General features: G+C 51.9%; 1 protein-coding gene across 5 annotated transcripts in view; it reads right to left on the bottom strand.

Moving 5' to 3' along the window:
* The window catches only part of Nfatc1 (nuclear factor of activated T cells 1), a 109,224-nt gene that overhangs the window by 24,793 nt on the left and 69,081 nt on the right, over positions 1–15,350 (bottom strand). For 2 of the 5 annotated variants that reach the window (XM_076912373.1, XM_034518233.2), the window contains exon 9: positions 4,662–5,336. In XM_076912373.1, coding sequence (XP_076768488.1) covers positions 4,662–5,336 — 675 coding nt within the window. Of the gene's footprint in view, positions 1–4,661; positions 5,337–9,975; positions 12,521–15,350 lie in introns of those variants that run through there. The other 3 variants (XM_076912374.1, XM_076912375.1, XM_076912376.1) reach the window with 3 other exon arrangements.

Below are 15,350 nucleotides of genomic sequence, written 5' to 3'. Positions count from 1 at the left end.
AGTACCCTATATATAACATATACTGTCCAGGCTATGTAACTAGCAGGAGTGCACAGAGTCCAGAAGACCATCCAGCCTAATCCCTCAGGACGCAGCTGTCCAGTGGAACAGCCCTCCTCCTGCCTTCCTGCTGTGTAGAAAGCACAGAAAATCATATCATGACCCAGCAGGTTACAGGCTGCAGTAGTACCAGTACAGGTCCATGGTGGCCAAACGTACCCTATTTAGAAGGTCTGACTCAGCAGACAGCTTAGAGCCCTCACCACCTGCCTCGGTTGCCCGCATGGAAGGGACAGAGAGCCTCCAGATGGCGGAAGTCCTGTGCTTAAGCCCTGCTTTATTCCATCTTGGAGCACACACTAACCCTTCTGGAACTTTCCAGCAAGTGTCCTGGGAGAGTCTGCCTGACATTGAGTGCAGCTCTCTCTACAGGAGTGTATCTAGATATTAAACTGGAATATTTAAGCCAACATCTGCTTGCCTGGTGCCCCGTACTATGCATAAGCGCTTAGACTCAGCCTTCTGTAGCTTGCTTACCCTGCACTGAACAGTTGGAAGCCCCACTCGGTGGCAGCTACAGGCCTGGGCCTGGTGAATTCATGAATGTTAGGAGAACCCTCCCTTGGGGACTCCAAAGAGCTACTTGTGCAGCCTCCTGGTCTGTATTGCCTACAGCAGTCTCAGACTCTGGTGGTGTGTAGTATAATCTGCGTGCCTCCCGACTCACAGGCAGGCACCCCAGGGCATGAGGGATTGACCCTATGAGATACATGCATGGCTGAATTCTTTCTCCTCTCTGTCATGAGGTGGCCTGTGTCCGCAGTATTCGTGGCTCGGTGTGTTTGATCACTGTACACAGGCTCTTGCCATCATTGCTAGCGACGGGGAGGGCTTGGGCCTGGGCACCCTGCCAGTTTTAGTCAAACTTTCCATGAGGAAAGCTTTTTGTTCTCTTCCAGAGCAGCTTAAGCTCAGGAAAGAAGGGGAGGGAGAGTGAAAGAAACCCAGGCAGCCAGCAGACACGGCTGGGAGGCCTTGTCTACCTGCTTGTTGTTTTAATGACATCTAGACTTCTAGCCACCCAGCAGCCACTGATGGAGCTGAAAGGCTTGATTGTGGCAAGGGCCGCAGGGCGGTCACCATACGTGTGTGTTTGTGTGTGTATGTGGGGGAGGGGGCACAGTAACAGACCAAGATGGTACTGCCTCTAGGCTGCTCCAGCCACAAAGCTGGCAGCAGGCTGGCTGCGTGGCAGCAAAGCAGTTCTGTGGCAGGGTCCCATCTGCACAGATGCCTCGTGGTATTCTAGGAGTTTCCAGATGTGCTTGCTTGAAGTGGAAGCTTTTGTGTGTGTGTGTGTGTGTATGTATGTATGTATGTGTGTGTGTGTGTATGTGTGTGTGTGTGTCTAAGGGAGATGCTCACGTTCATGTGTGTGACCCAGAAGAACATGGGACAAAGTTCAGTCCCGTGACAGGCAATTTAAGCAAACATTACAGAAACAGTTGATGTTCAGCTTTGGTGGGAACTTAAAAAAAAAAAAGAAAAAAAGAAAAAAAGACTGCATTTAAAATGATGCATGAGCTACAGCACCGACACCTTCAAAATCTAACCATGAAAAGTTTAAATCAAAATCTTCAGTCTTATGCAGGCTGTTGGAACAAAGAAGTTATTACTGAGGTTTGTGAGCGGGTCAGATACATTTTCAGCAAGACTTAAGAGTAGAAACAGAAAAGACGCCAGGAAAAGGGTTTGTTTTGTATCAATAAATTAAATTGCTCACTTGGAAAGTGCCACCCTCAAGTTCTAATGTGTGGCTCTGCAAACCCAGTGTGGGCCATACAATGCACTGTACACACAGAAACTGACTTCCTGATGTCCCCCAATGCCAATATTGAGAATTGATGTGTATGGGGGGCTACAGGCTCTCAAAGCCTGGGTGCCTTTAGAACTGCCTTTCTCTCCGTGTTCCCAGAAAACAAAATCAAAATGCCTAGAACCAAACCAACCAACAACCAAACAAAAACCACGTGAAAACTAGTCTCTGTTAAAACTCACTCCTCCTCCCGCCTCTCAGGCAAGGCAGCCATGACAAGGCATCGTGTGAACCCCTGAAGCCAGCAGACAAACTAATTAGAGGAGACCCCTGGATGCTGAAGGGCTGGTTGGGGATCGGCCTCCTAGATTGTTTACTCTGTGCCTTACAGCTCAGGAACCTTCAGGTCACCAGTTCGCCCCTGTGTTCCTCCCAACAGAGACTCTGTACTGGGAGATACACAGCACTGTGGAGAGGGCTGTGAGTACCCCTCCTATCTGACAAGGGAGATTCCAGAAGAAAGCCAAGCCTGAGGCCTATTCTACCTTGCCTCCAACCTAATGACTGGGAGAGGATCACCCCAAACTTCCTGTGTTCAAATAAAGTGTACCTTCCTCAGTGTACGTCTCCCTATTGGGTAAATTGAAGAAGACTGACTGCCTTTAAAGCAAGAATTTGGGGAAAGCAGAGTCTGACTTTATGAATTAGGTTTTGAGGTGGTTTCTGTCTCCCCCACTCCCATGCCTGCTCCTTCCCTAGGGAATTATAACTAAGACCTACTGGGAAAGACACAGCATCCAGGACAGGTCCCCATGCCTAACACGTGGCTCTTCTTCTTAACCTTTATTTCCTGTTTTCTAGGTCAGCATCCTTCCCTTGTGCCCCAACAGGGGAGACTCTGAATTGTTCTCTCAGGGCACACAGAAAAATTCAACAAAGTACATCTCGTGCCACGTGTGGGCAGCCCTAGTGCCGAGTTCTGCTGTGTTGCTTCCTGGACACAGTGTCCCCTCCTCCCTGAAGGCTCACCTGCTCACATTCAATGCCCACTACAAAGCCGGTCTGACGTCGGCCACAGTGGCCTCTGGGTCAGTGGGAAACCTGGCTAAGGCCGGCTTCCTGTCTCTGGGCCAGAGGGCACTGCCCAGATGTGGGAGTTCTGGGCTGGCTTGTCACATGGCCTCTGACCACATGACAATGCTCCCACAGGCCCAGACCAGCACTCCCTGAGGCAAAGTAGAAGGCAGGACTCTAGACACAGACTCTAGTGTCCATCCTGGCTACAGTGTCTACTTGAGCAGGTACCAGGAACACAGACAGACTCTTCATGCTAAGGAAGAGACACTGGGAACCTTCCCTGGGATCCCAGCCCTGCACTTAGGTATAAGTAGGTCAAAGACAAGGGAAGCTTGTCAGGGTTATTAAGAGCAGTGACAGTCCTCCAACATGGATCCAAACAGAAGAGACTCAGGGAAGCCTGGAGCCCCCCACAAGTCTATGAGGGCTTATTCAGAGGCAGATAAACATGGCCAGCAAGTGTATCACAGAGGAGTACCTGGTTCTAGGTTCAAGAATTGAACCTATTTTTGAGCAAAAACATTTGGCATGAATCATTCCCCCAAAGCTTTAAGTTATGAGTACAGAGGGGGATATTCAGTCAGAAGTTTTACAGCCCTGGAACATAAGCTCCTTGTCAACCAAGTACCTGAGGTGGGAGTGGGACAACCCTGGACCTGTCCAGTGGGAGCATGGAATAGTCTCTCATCCCTAAGCCAGCCTACAACATGCCTGGGGCATCAAGGAGAAGGTACAGAAGCCGGGACATACCACCCTCTTTCAAATGTTCTTCTCAAAGGTTCCTTTGGAATAAAAGGAAGGGTTGCCAGGCTCACAGGCAGAATCACCAGGAAGGGTGGCTGAGAGGCGGCAAAGCCTCAGCCTCAAAGGCGGGGAGCTGAGCAAGCCCTGGCGCCATCCTGGGCCTCACTTGAGTCCAGGTGCAGCAAGGAGCTGGACCTGTTCCAGGTGTGCTGCTCTGCACCTGGCCTGGGAAACAGCCCACATCTGGGGAGACCAGCTGGCCTCAGAGGGAGCCCCAACTCCCACAACCAACCAACTCAAGCAAGCTGGAAAACACCACCAAACAGACTCCCAGTGGGCAGTGCTCTTGGTCACTGTGGCAGTCATGTGGTCAGGAAGACTTGTTACTCAGCAGAGACAGCAAGGTGTTCAGGAGAAGAGTAACAAACCCAGGCAGAATAACAAAGGCACACTTGGTCATCACAGAGAAAATGTTAGGGTTCAGAGAGTCTGTGTCTACCACAAGCAGTCTAGGCACAGCTAGACACCCTACGTTCATGTCTGCTGCTGCCCAGAGTGAGCTGTCCTGTCCTGGAAGGACAAAAGCCATCTTGGAGAGAGGCCCCTTGGCATCACTCCCATCTGCTCGGCTCCCGACACTGCAGTCTCATTGGAACATTTGTATACAGTACCACTGCCTTGAACCAGGCATTGACTTAGATGCTTCTCTCTAAGAAGCTTGTAGGTGCTCGGACCACAAAGGCCACACTCTGGGGAAGGCCTTTTCTGTCGTGACTACCTGAGGTTGACGTGGGCAGTCATTTGCTTTACTTTTGATACCAAGTGTCAGAGAATTCAGTTTGAGCCAATGTGGCCTGGGCGGCGGGGCTTACCAAGATTACCAGGGTAAACCTCTGACATGCGGCCTGCTGGCTGGAGACGGTTGGCTCTATACATGGCACAGCGTAGTGACCGTCTTCCACCCATGTCGCCCTTCCTTCCCCAACTCAGTGGCTGTGCGCACACCTCAGTTGTGGGCACTTACCATCATCCAGGTATAACTGGTCCAATTCTTCAGGCTCTTGCTTGATCACTACAGGAATAGGGGCCAAGTTATGGTCACTGTCCTCACGCACCTCTGGCAGTACGGCTGGAGATCCATTTCCTTGAGCCTTCTGCAGTTGTTGCTGCCGGTGGCCCACGTCAGGAGGGAGAGCTGAGGGCTGTAAGCAGGTTGGCTCATGGGCAGCAGATGGAAGTGGAGAAGGAGGGCTGTTGGGACAGAGCACTTGTTGGCGACCAAGGGGACAGCTACTGTTCAGATGTGGACTCACCTGCGGCTGTAGCCTGGCGGATGGGGGCTGCTCAGGCGAGTTGGGCTGGATGGCCATGGGCCTCGGCACTTCCTGCATGGTGGGGGCCTCCGAAGCTGGTGGCTGAAGTCCAAGGTGACCACTGTGGCCTGGGTTGGTGAGCCCCTTGGTGTAGGCAGGAGAGGAAAGGTCGTGCAGCTTCGGGCTTGCGTTGGGAGGCGTGGGCATCAGTGTGTTCCTTTGTGAACAGGGGGCAAAACCAGCCACGAGGCAGGAGCCGGGGTCGGGAGGCATAGTGAGCTGCTGGCTATAGTAAGGCCTCGGCAGAGGACTAAGTCCCTGGCTCATTGGTCCACAGGTCAGAGCTGGCTCAAAGTCGTCCGTGGGTTCTGTCTTTATAATTGGAACTGTGAGGAGGAAAGAAAAAGTTAAATAAACATAAGTTGCAGATGGGTAGGCTAGGCTGTGGCTAGGATACCCCATGCAAAACAAACAGCGTTCTGACTGAGCCCCTCTGTCTCTCCCGGTTCTCCCACCCAATTAAAAACAGGGTGCGTCACTGGCTGAGAAAGTCACAGCTGGTTCTAATACGAAGAGGACTATTTTCCTTGGAATCTCCCCCAGCACTAGCGTGCTATAAAAATCTATTTGCAAACGGCAGTAGGAGCTTGGGCCCGAGGGCCCGTGGATTTGTAGCAATCAAAGTGAAAACTTCAGCTCGGAGGTATTGTTGTAACACAGCTACCGGACGACTCTAGTAAGTTCTGCTAATGTGGAAACTGAGCATGCACTGAGTTGGCTTCAGTGAGAATCCAGAGGTGAACGACCATCTGAGACAGTAGAGAAGACAGGACACATTAAAACAGAAGGTCGCTTTTCTGTGGGCAAGGACACTGTGTCTCCATGTGTCTCTCCTGGCTCACACACCCAAGTAAAGACTCTGCAGCCTGCCCCAGGAGACCAGCCAGCCCCAGGAGACTCCACAGACCCAGGAGACCTGGCATCCCCAGGAGACCTGGCAGCCCCAGGAGATCAGGCAGCCCCAGGAGATCAGGCAGCCCCAGGAGACCCCACAGACCCAAGAGACCTGGCAGCCCCAGGAGACCTATAGCCCCATACAGGGCCCCCCAGATCTCCCTCTCCACCTTTAACAAGAAGGCCCCCAGTGCAGGGAAGAGCCTCAGAGAAGATGTAGCCTCTGTGGCCTGGAACTAGCCCCAGGCTGTGGCCAGAGAAGACTCCAACTTTCTGCTTAGGGATTCGGTTTCAACAAGAGAGTTAGGATGATGGGAGTGTCATAAGCAGAGGAAGAAGTGCCAAGTAAACCCTGGAGCCCCACTCTCCCTATTGACTTCCTGGCCACTGTTCTCTTGTTCGTTTCTTCCATCAGAGAGCCATCCGGGTGGCTGAGGTGCTTTGCAGGTGACCCCCCAGCAGCACTGTACTCCCTAAGCCATGTGCATGACAAGCATACAGATGTCTCTGATACATCTCTCCTCTTCACACGCTATGCATGGGTGGGTTTGGCAGCAGGTCAGCCACGTGAAGGACTGCCCAACCACTGAGGCCTCTTTAAGAGGCACACACACACACACACACACACACACACTCCACGTACAAACACACATGTCACAGAGGGAGGCCCAGCCTCTCTGTGAATAAATGAGAGCATATCTGCATTTTGAGGAAAAATCTTTAGCTATGGTCTGAGCCAGCAGGAATGTGCATCTGTTCTTCATTAGGACCAGGCCTCCTCCGCGCCACCAGCTGCTGTGAGCCACGAACGTGGAACTCTCTTCTGAAGCCTGCCTTCACTGGGAGCTTCCCGGGAAGGGCAGCCTCCTGCACAGTATGGCCCCCACTGTAGGCCCCGAGGTTCTGTCCCAGACTTGGGCTGGGGATAAGTGGTGGCTTGCTGCTCTGTGGGCTCTCTCCTCACCTCTCAGTGGTAGGTCACATGACCCCCAAGCGCCAGTGGCTCGGCCTCTACAGAAGGCAATCGAGCTGTTGGCTACTGCTGACTCCCTCAGCCTGTTTTTTCTTTCATCTTAGTCTTTAGGACTTCTCCTGGCTTGAGTGGGTGAGTCTCAGAAGAAGCTGACAGACATTTTGTCAGAGGATGACAGTGCCACTTAGACTGTCAACTTGAGACCCTTGTATTCAGCCCGGGAGCCGCTCTTGGCTGAAGTAGCACTGTCTTCCAGGTCAGTACTCTGCATACAAGTCCAGGTGAACCAAGGTGTGACGCCAGGATGACCCCACAGTGGCTCGTTCAAGTTACTTGAGCAGGTGAGCCAAAGGCAACAGCTAGCAGAGACCTGATCCTCGCGTGGTACTTCAGGAGGCCCCCAAGAGAGGCTTGGCATCCCCTGCTCATGGGTGCCTGTCACGGCTCTGGAAACCAGGTTGCTTGCGCTGGATTCCTGCCAGAGATGCTGCACACTTCTGATCAGGTGGTTGTGTGGCTAAATGGGAGGCCGTCTGCCGTCTGCCAGCATTTCGTGTGAGTCAGATGCCACAGAGGTGGGACATAAGCCCCTGGCAGGGTGCTTTATGGGTTACCTCCCAACAAGGCCTATAAAGGTCCATCTGCCTGGAATCTGGGGCTGACCTCCAAGCCACCCCTGGGTGGACAGAGGAGTGGACTTAGTCACACAAGAAGGCCAGGGACATATTGAGATTGAAGTGCCTCAGGGTCCAGGTTGCCTATAGGCAAGCACTTGGTGATCTGATCAGTGCAGGATCAGGAACGGTCCTCCCAAGTCCTCCCAGTTATGCTCCCCATCTGTAGCAGCTGAGTCCGTAGCCCCAACAGACATGAGTTGCCTCTGGAGCTGTGGTGGCAAAGAAAACAAGGAGGAGTGGGCTCCCAAGGCAAGTACTCCTCACACACAGCACTTCCTGGAAAAGCCTCCCCGTGAAGACCTAGGTCAGTTCACCAACCACCCTATCTGTCCTCTTGCCTAAGCCATGGGAGTCATAGGTGCAGGCAGGTAGCAGGCTCCTTCCTGGGCAGGTCCCCAGACTGCTTTGTGGGATGGGAGGTGCTGCTAATAACGAGAAGGATGGTGGACATCCTGGCATTTAACTAAAACGGAAGGAAGGGAAGCCCATCCCTCTGACATTAGAAAGTTGGGTATATGAGATCAACTAAGGGCCCCACCCTTTCCGAGGCCTGTATCTCCCAGGAGCCGCTAAGGAGCAGGAAGCCCCCGGCCATCTGGGTTCTACAGCTTATAATGAAATGTGTTATACAGGTACTAACTCAGCTCCAGGCACGGGCCCGTCTAGACGGCTCTGTGGGGGTAAGCCATGCTTCAGAAATGACCCCCACTCAGAATCAGTCCAGCTGGCTCAACCACATTGTAAATCCAGAGTTGGCAAGAACCAGGTAGAAGTCAGACCCTGAGAGGCACCTGGGGCAGAACCATGTGCAGCCAGTTTCTGTGATCACAGGCCTGACCCAAAATAGGCACCGATGTCACCAAGAACAAAAACTACACTGGCAAGAAGAATCCTGGGGATGAGTCTTTCCATTCAAAGCCAGTATCTGTATGTGAAGGTTCAGTTCTAAATGAGACCGGTCATTTCCAGAGCTTATGACTTTAAAAAAAAAAAAAAAAAAAAAAGGTACATGACTGGAAGGTGAATTATTTCCAGACTGAGCTGCTCTGTTCACGGCACTGGATCTCCAGCCAGGTCCCAAGGCCAATGCAACCCTCCAGTAACTCAGCCTATAAGATCTGTAAAACCCAGCCCTAACTGCCCAGCATGACATGAAAGGCACAGTCCCAAACACAGCTGCCCAGTAAACGCCAGAGAGTGTAATTTACCTGCCACACAGGGCAGGGACTGGGAGCGTTGGTTGGACCTGGGCCAGCAATCCAGAGGCCAGGCAGGGAGTGGGTGTGGTGGCTGCTCTGGGGAGCCTTGTAGATTCTGTTGATAGGACCTGCCCTGCATTGGCTCAACGTCTTTCTGACCACCTCTGATTCTTCACGAGTCCCGACATGAGTCCCGACGGTCTAAGTTGGACTCCCAAGTTTCTATCTTTGGAGGCGCAAAATGAGCCAGGATTGGGGTTTGGGGTAGATCCTGTGTTGTCCCTCTTGTGTACTGGCTACCCCTTTCCACTCTGTCCTCTGCCTCCTTCTGTCTGGTTATCTGAGACTGGGACAGCAGCTCCATTCAAGAATTACCACAATGCCAATCTGAGGGGTGCAGCCTGTTCAATTGGATAGATGGGGACGGAGACGTGAATAATGTCAGTCCAATGATACTATCTTATGCTCAGGTCCCTCGCCTTCAGAGCTCAATGTTTGGGGGACAGTATCACGCAGGTCACTGCAAAGGGAAAGAAGAGGTAGTGTAGGTCTCCTGCCACCTGCTGACCCTGAGGTGGTAAGCCTCTGCTTCTTGTCCAGGGGACCCTGTCACAGTCCCACACTTGACATGGATGTCCATCCCTGATGGAGGCAGCTCCATTCAAAGACAGAGGCCCCTGATCATTGGATGGTCACTCAGTACAGCTGATAACTTCTTGGAGACAGAGTGGCCTGTCCGTCTGGCAGAGGAGTGATCCAAGAGTCAGATGCTGAGGGCCCTTCTCTAAAGTTCCCCATAAGTACCCCCTCAACTGAAGTTATATGCCACCCCTCACAGTGTCCGCAGAAACCCTAGGGCTATACATCTCAAGACTGCCTGTGTCTGCATTTCTCATGTGGAGCCCAGAGCCTTGTAGGATGGGGCCTCTTGTTTCCTATTAGTCAGGAAATGGAACGCGTGCTCCACAGAAGCCCCAGGCGCTGGTCTGTCTCCTGTGCCAGAGGGAAGCAGGAGTGTGTGACGCAATGTCTCCGTGCTAGGCTGGGTGGGGGCAGGGAAGGGAATCCAGTGCAGCAGAGCTCACCGCAATGCTATGGAATGGCATACTGAAAACATCACATTAGCAAAGCCGTGAGTTTATAATACAGAGTTTATTATGGAAAGCAAGCACATGAAGGATTAATGACAATCTTTTGGGCCAGCTGTCAGAGACAAAGCATGCCCTCATGAAGAAGGTGGGCTGCTGGCTCCGGCTGTGACTGATCCCTCACACCCAACACAGCACAATGCTGGGTCTGTGTGGCCATGGGAGATGTGTGTCATCGTGCATGCCCGACACTGTGTGCACCTGACAGCCACAGCATCCGCTCTAGTCCAGCAACCTTGTACACCGTGGCCCCTTGCAGGGCTCACACGCAGGTGCTGGTGTGGTGAGTCCACTCCTCGCAGAGTCTAAGGACAGCTGAGGGGGTTTGACCTGGAGTCGGCTCCAAGTTTGTGTCCCAGGTTGGGACTCACTGGCCTCCAGGATTTCTCCAGCCAAGTGTGGGTAACATTGTCAATGGCACGTACTCGGTTGTGTGATGGGGAAGGTTCCTTCTCTGTCCCATCTCCTGCAGCCCCTGCAATGATGGTCTATGGACCAAGGAGCCTTAAAGAGCATTCCTTGACTCTAGACTTGAGACTTAAGCCTAGCAAATCGTTTTCTGTTCCTGCATGGCAATACCAGGTTGAGGATGGCTCCCAGTGAGACCATTCATCTGTGAGCCACTGGGCAGGTCATATTTGGCTGACACCCCTCTCCTAGACCTCACAGAGGTTCACCTCTGGGTTTTTCCTTCCAGGTCAGGCTGGGGAGCTCTTTCTGGTAGCTATGATGCTTCTAAAATGGCTTACAGGCAATCTCCAAAGGTTCCCTGCTGTGCACTAGGTCCAAATGAGAGTCAGGGTCTCTGTGGCTCAGATTCCAGTGTGTGGCTAAGGATTAAGTCTGTGCTGAGCACCTACTGGGGTCGGGGATGTAAGTATGGGCACACAGAAGGCTTCTGAGAGAGCCCACACTCCTCTGTCTGCCACAGGCCCTTCTGAAGCCATCTACAGTGTGAGTCTGGAATGAACCAGTTCTGTCCAGCTGCCCCAGCTCCCTCTGCTGCTCTGCATCCAAGCTTGCTGGTGGACAGCTGACTCGTACCACCTACATCCCATCCAGGAACTTGGGTGTATATTTCACAAACACTCATTGGGTGGAGTAGAGAAGGGCAGCCAGAGGGTCTCCACTAGGACCCAGGAAAAGATGGATGCTCTTGATTCATCGCTTGGCCTTGAACCTTAAGTCTGATCACCTAGATGAGAAAGAGAGGCAAGGCCAGTTCCCATTCAGATTAACAGTGCACATCTTCCTGAGAGGCATCTAATAAGCCTCAGCCGCAGAGACCCACACTGGCTTCCGTAACCTCCAGCTGAGCTGGATTGTGGCTCGGTGATTAAGAGTGCTTGCCTAGGGTGCAGGACAGCTTAGGTTTGACTGCCAGAACAGGGGGCAGAATAGAGCATGATGTTCGTCTAAGTGAGGCAGGTAGAAGAAGGTGGCTCTCTCTTGGAGTGATGTGGACAGGTCTTTTAGCCCCTCTTGCCCACAAAATGGGGCTGACGATACACAGGCCACCTGCCTGTGCTTGAATGAGTCTACTATGGAACAGAGCCATGCAGACGGGCCCCGAACTGTTCTGCCTGGCATCAGTCAAACATCCCATGGATCTTTGTGTAGACAGACCAAATGGTTCCCATTTTAAATGCAGCATTCTGGGGTATCAGCTCAAGGTTCCACCAGCTATCAGCACCTCAGACATCCAACCATTTTATTTGGGGAGGGGGGAATTATGACAACTTGCTAAAAAAAAATTGAGCAACCTTGCCAATCAAGTTTCACTGACATCTGACACCTGTGCCTCCAGTCCCCCTTGCTCTGAGAACGACCCAGCATCTCACCCATCTGTGACTGCGTGAAGAGAGACCACACAGTTTTGTAGATGGTGCTTTTGTTGGGTTTCTGTCTAAGAATTCTTGTCCAGCTCAGACCTAAGTGTGAAGAGTGTTCCTGCATACTGAGTGGGCATCCTTCACTCACAGATGCAAACAAAACAGATACATCATCATCACACACAATACATGACAGAGCCTGTGTGAGTAATGCGTGACCATCGGGTTAATTCGTTCCTACAGCCTAGGCTTCACTAGCTATGAGATGGTAAGATTTGTGGAAAGACTTTGAGCAGAGCTATGGGTATACAGCCTGCTTTACCAGACGTCTGGGCATCCAGCAGTGACGGCCTGTACCTTACTTCCTAAGCTATGCATAAGGAGAGTGTGGGAGAACTTGGATGCCCCAATACTCATGTTGAAGTACCAATCCCCAACAAGACAATTGGAGATGGGGCTTTCGGGCCACCATTAGGGTTGCTAGTGACTGATGTTTAGCCAGCTGATGGCATCTTGTCATTGTAGTGGAGCAGGTGGTCAGCACCCTTATTGGTCCCTTTTCTTGTCCACAGTGAAAGCTGTCAAGCAGACGCGGGCACTGGATGACCTGATGCCTTCCCACGGCCTTCACAGGAAGTACACTCAGTACGCGTGAGGATGTCTTCTGTCCGTGTCCTGTTACTTCGCACTTGCATTTTCAAGTAAACCCAAGCGTTGTGGCTTGAATTAATTCTACCAGCTGTTTCCAGTGCTGGACAAAAGAGGTTTTGTTCACAGTCTAAAACTCCTATAAAACAAAAGTCAGATTGTCTTCATGGCGAAGTGACATTAAAGCCTAGGTCTCACGATCAACATAGACAGCCAGCAATGATAAGTCAGGGACAAGAGAGGACTCCCGGGGCTAAGAACACATAGAGCCTCTCAAGCCCAGGCCAGAAAGGCTTTACACATCTTCCCACTGAGCACTGAGCATCCTCAGATCCTTGCAGGACCTGTGAGCCTGCAGGTGGAAGGGCACACCTGTCATTCAGCATGCACAATGGCTGTGCAGGTGTGTGGTACCCAGCTTCCTGGGGACATAAGAGCATCATAAGAATTGTCTCCAGGACAGCTTAGACCTGGAGCATCTACAAAGGGATGTATTTGGTGCAGCAGGAGGACTCCCTGGAGGTATGTTCCGGCAGAATACAAAATCCTGAAGGGTGAAAGCTCAGCCCGCTGGGGACTGGAAATAGCATACGCCAAGGACTCGCTGGCTCCAGCCTTTTGTACAGGACCTCATTAGGCCTTTTCATCTGTCAGTGGGCAGGTGAGAGTTGGGAATATCCCCTTTCCAGAAGTATCAAAGTGAGCACAGAGGTCAGTCATGCCACAAGGTCCCAGCAATAGAGCCGATCCTGGCCCAGAGAAGGAAGGGAACAGCGTTGCTGCCTGTGCACGCTAGCCCACAGCCCAAATAAACCAGCTGGGACACATCCAGGTGAAGACTGACAAACAACATTTACTCTTGACAGCAGCGGAGGGATGGCACAGAAGGCCATCTACACCAAAACCACACACCAGCGATGTTCCAACCACTAGCTGCCGAAGCTGCTCTCTGTCCTTTGACAGTAGCTCCCCCTCCGGCAGCTGGGGCTGCCATTCTACCTAGGACAGAGCTGGGTGGGGCAGCCAGGGACTTGAAAGTACCTCACAGGTGGCAGCATATGGCATGCGTTCTATTGGCAGACCTTAGGCGGAGCTCTCTGCTCCTGCCCACCCTCCTGCCCATGCTTGTCTCCTCCGTGCTCAGCCTCCTTGGGTGTTCAGCTCACTCTGACTCACACTTCGGTTTGCTTTTGGTGGCACATGGCCCTTCGATTTCTAAACAAAACTTCCTTCCTGCCCTTCATCCTAATGGCCTAGTGTGTTCTGTGATCGCTCCTCAAGAAGGCATAGGGCAAGGTAGCCCTTGGTCTCCCTCTCTCAGGCCCTTGTAAATTGCAGGTTTTCTATCCTGCCGAGGCCCAAACATCCCAGCCACAGCTGTCCTCTGTGGGCGCTCCAGGTGCCACATGATTAGCTCTCTCTCTTGTCCATTATCTCCCAGGCAACCTTCTACCCTTCATCTCCTTCCCTATGTGAACATGGAAAGTCCACAGAAACACAACATGTGTGCACGCACATGGACGCAGCATATGCTTGCCAGGCCTGCATCTCTTGGCGCTGTCACATTAGCACCCAGACAAATGAGCCCTCACTTCAGTTTGAGGCCTTCTAATACTTGGGAAGACCTGAGAGACCACACAGCGCAGAAATGGCTTCTTCTGATGCCTAACCTTTCTTGTGGTGCAGCGGGGCTGGCATGGGTGCGAGCGTTAGCGCCTTATCATTGACACATCAGTGTTGGTGTGAGGAACAGGCTCCCTCCTCCCTGGAGGAGGATTTAAGAGTTTAGGGGATAAGGACATTCTTAATCCAGAGGTCTAGGGAGCTCTTGACTGTTCTCCTAAATGTCTACTGACCGGTGTCATTTAAACACAGAGGTATGCAGCTACAGGGGCCAGTTGGTTGCTGAGGTGATTGGAAGTTGAAGGCAGATACCACCTGCAGCTCCAGGAGCCAGAGACAGCTGTCCCTGGACCAACCAGAACTCCGCTCTCTCTGTGTGGATGCCATTACCTTTTAGGAAGAAAATGGAGAAGCAGGGTCCCTAGACTTAGCATCACTGTCCATGTCACATACCACATTGTGATCCCTGCCATTTGAAGCCTTCATGGGCTCTTTAATGAAGAAAAGGCTCAAGCTGAATGATGGGAAGTGGGAGAAACTGTCCTGGCTTCGATCCCAACAGGCCACTATGTTCTGTGATCTCTCCAAAAGACACCCTTGGAGTAGGGCAGCCCTCAGCCCCTCTCTCTAGACCCAGCCTTCTCATAGGATAGGCAGTGGGTGCCCAGGCAGACAGCCATGGGCTGTGTACAATACTGCCATGCCATCATGGTCTCTGCACCCAGGCAGTTACAAGTCGAGGCCTGGTATTTTCAGTAGAGCTGTGGTCAGGGCAGTAACTGAGCTACAGAGCCCATGATGCCCAGGAATCCATTATAAAGTGGGGGTTCTGCTTCTATAGAGGGCCCAGGTGTCCTGTTCAAGTCTATACAAGTCTTTATGATTCCAGACTCTAGTGATACAACCAAGAATCTGTAAGAAGTAGTAGAAGTAGTTTGTTCCTCTTCTTCCTCTGAGATGGAAATATATCTTAGATGCACTTAACTAATAATCAGAAAGGAGTCAAAAAGTTCTTTGTGGAATTTTATTCTCCAGATCTCTCATGCCTCCACCCCCAGAATCTATGCAAAGAAGTGTTGGGGGGGGTGTTAGAGATTCAAGAATTCCTGGCCCTTGGGGCTGACCTGTCCTTGTGTACTTTGTCTGCTCTGGGGGTTGCTTGACTGACATCGGTCCTGCTGAAATGCTTTTCCTGTTCTATAGTCATGTACTGGTCTCTGTCACCAGGTGAGTCTCTGTTCTCACACAGGTATCCAGTGCTAGGGGTTGGGTGGGGATAGGGGTAGGAGTTCCTGAACTCAGGACAAGAGTCATCCCCACCTTCACAATCCTGTCCTGGCTGGGAA

This window comes from Arvicanthis niloticus, chromosome 14, assembly GCF_011762505.2.
Source record: "Arvicanthis niloticus isolate mArvNil1 chromosome 14, mArvNil1.pat.X, whole genome shotgun sequence".
Classification (NCBI taxonomy): domain Eukaryota; kingdom Metazoa; phylum Chordata; class Mammalia; order Rodentia; family Muridae; genus Arvicanthis; species Arvicanthis niloticus.
The sequence above is the reverse complement of the archived record's forward strand: the minus strand, read 5'-3'. Positions and strand labels throughout refer to the sequence as shown.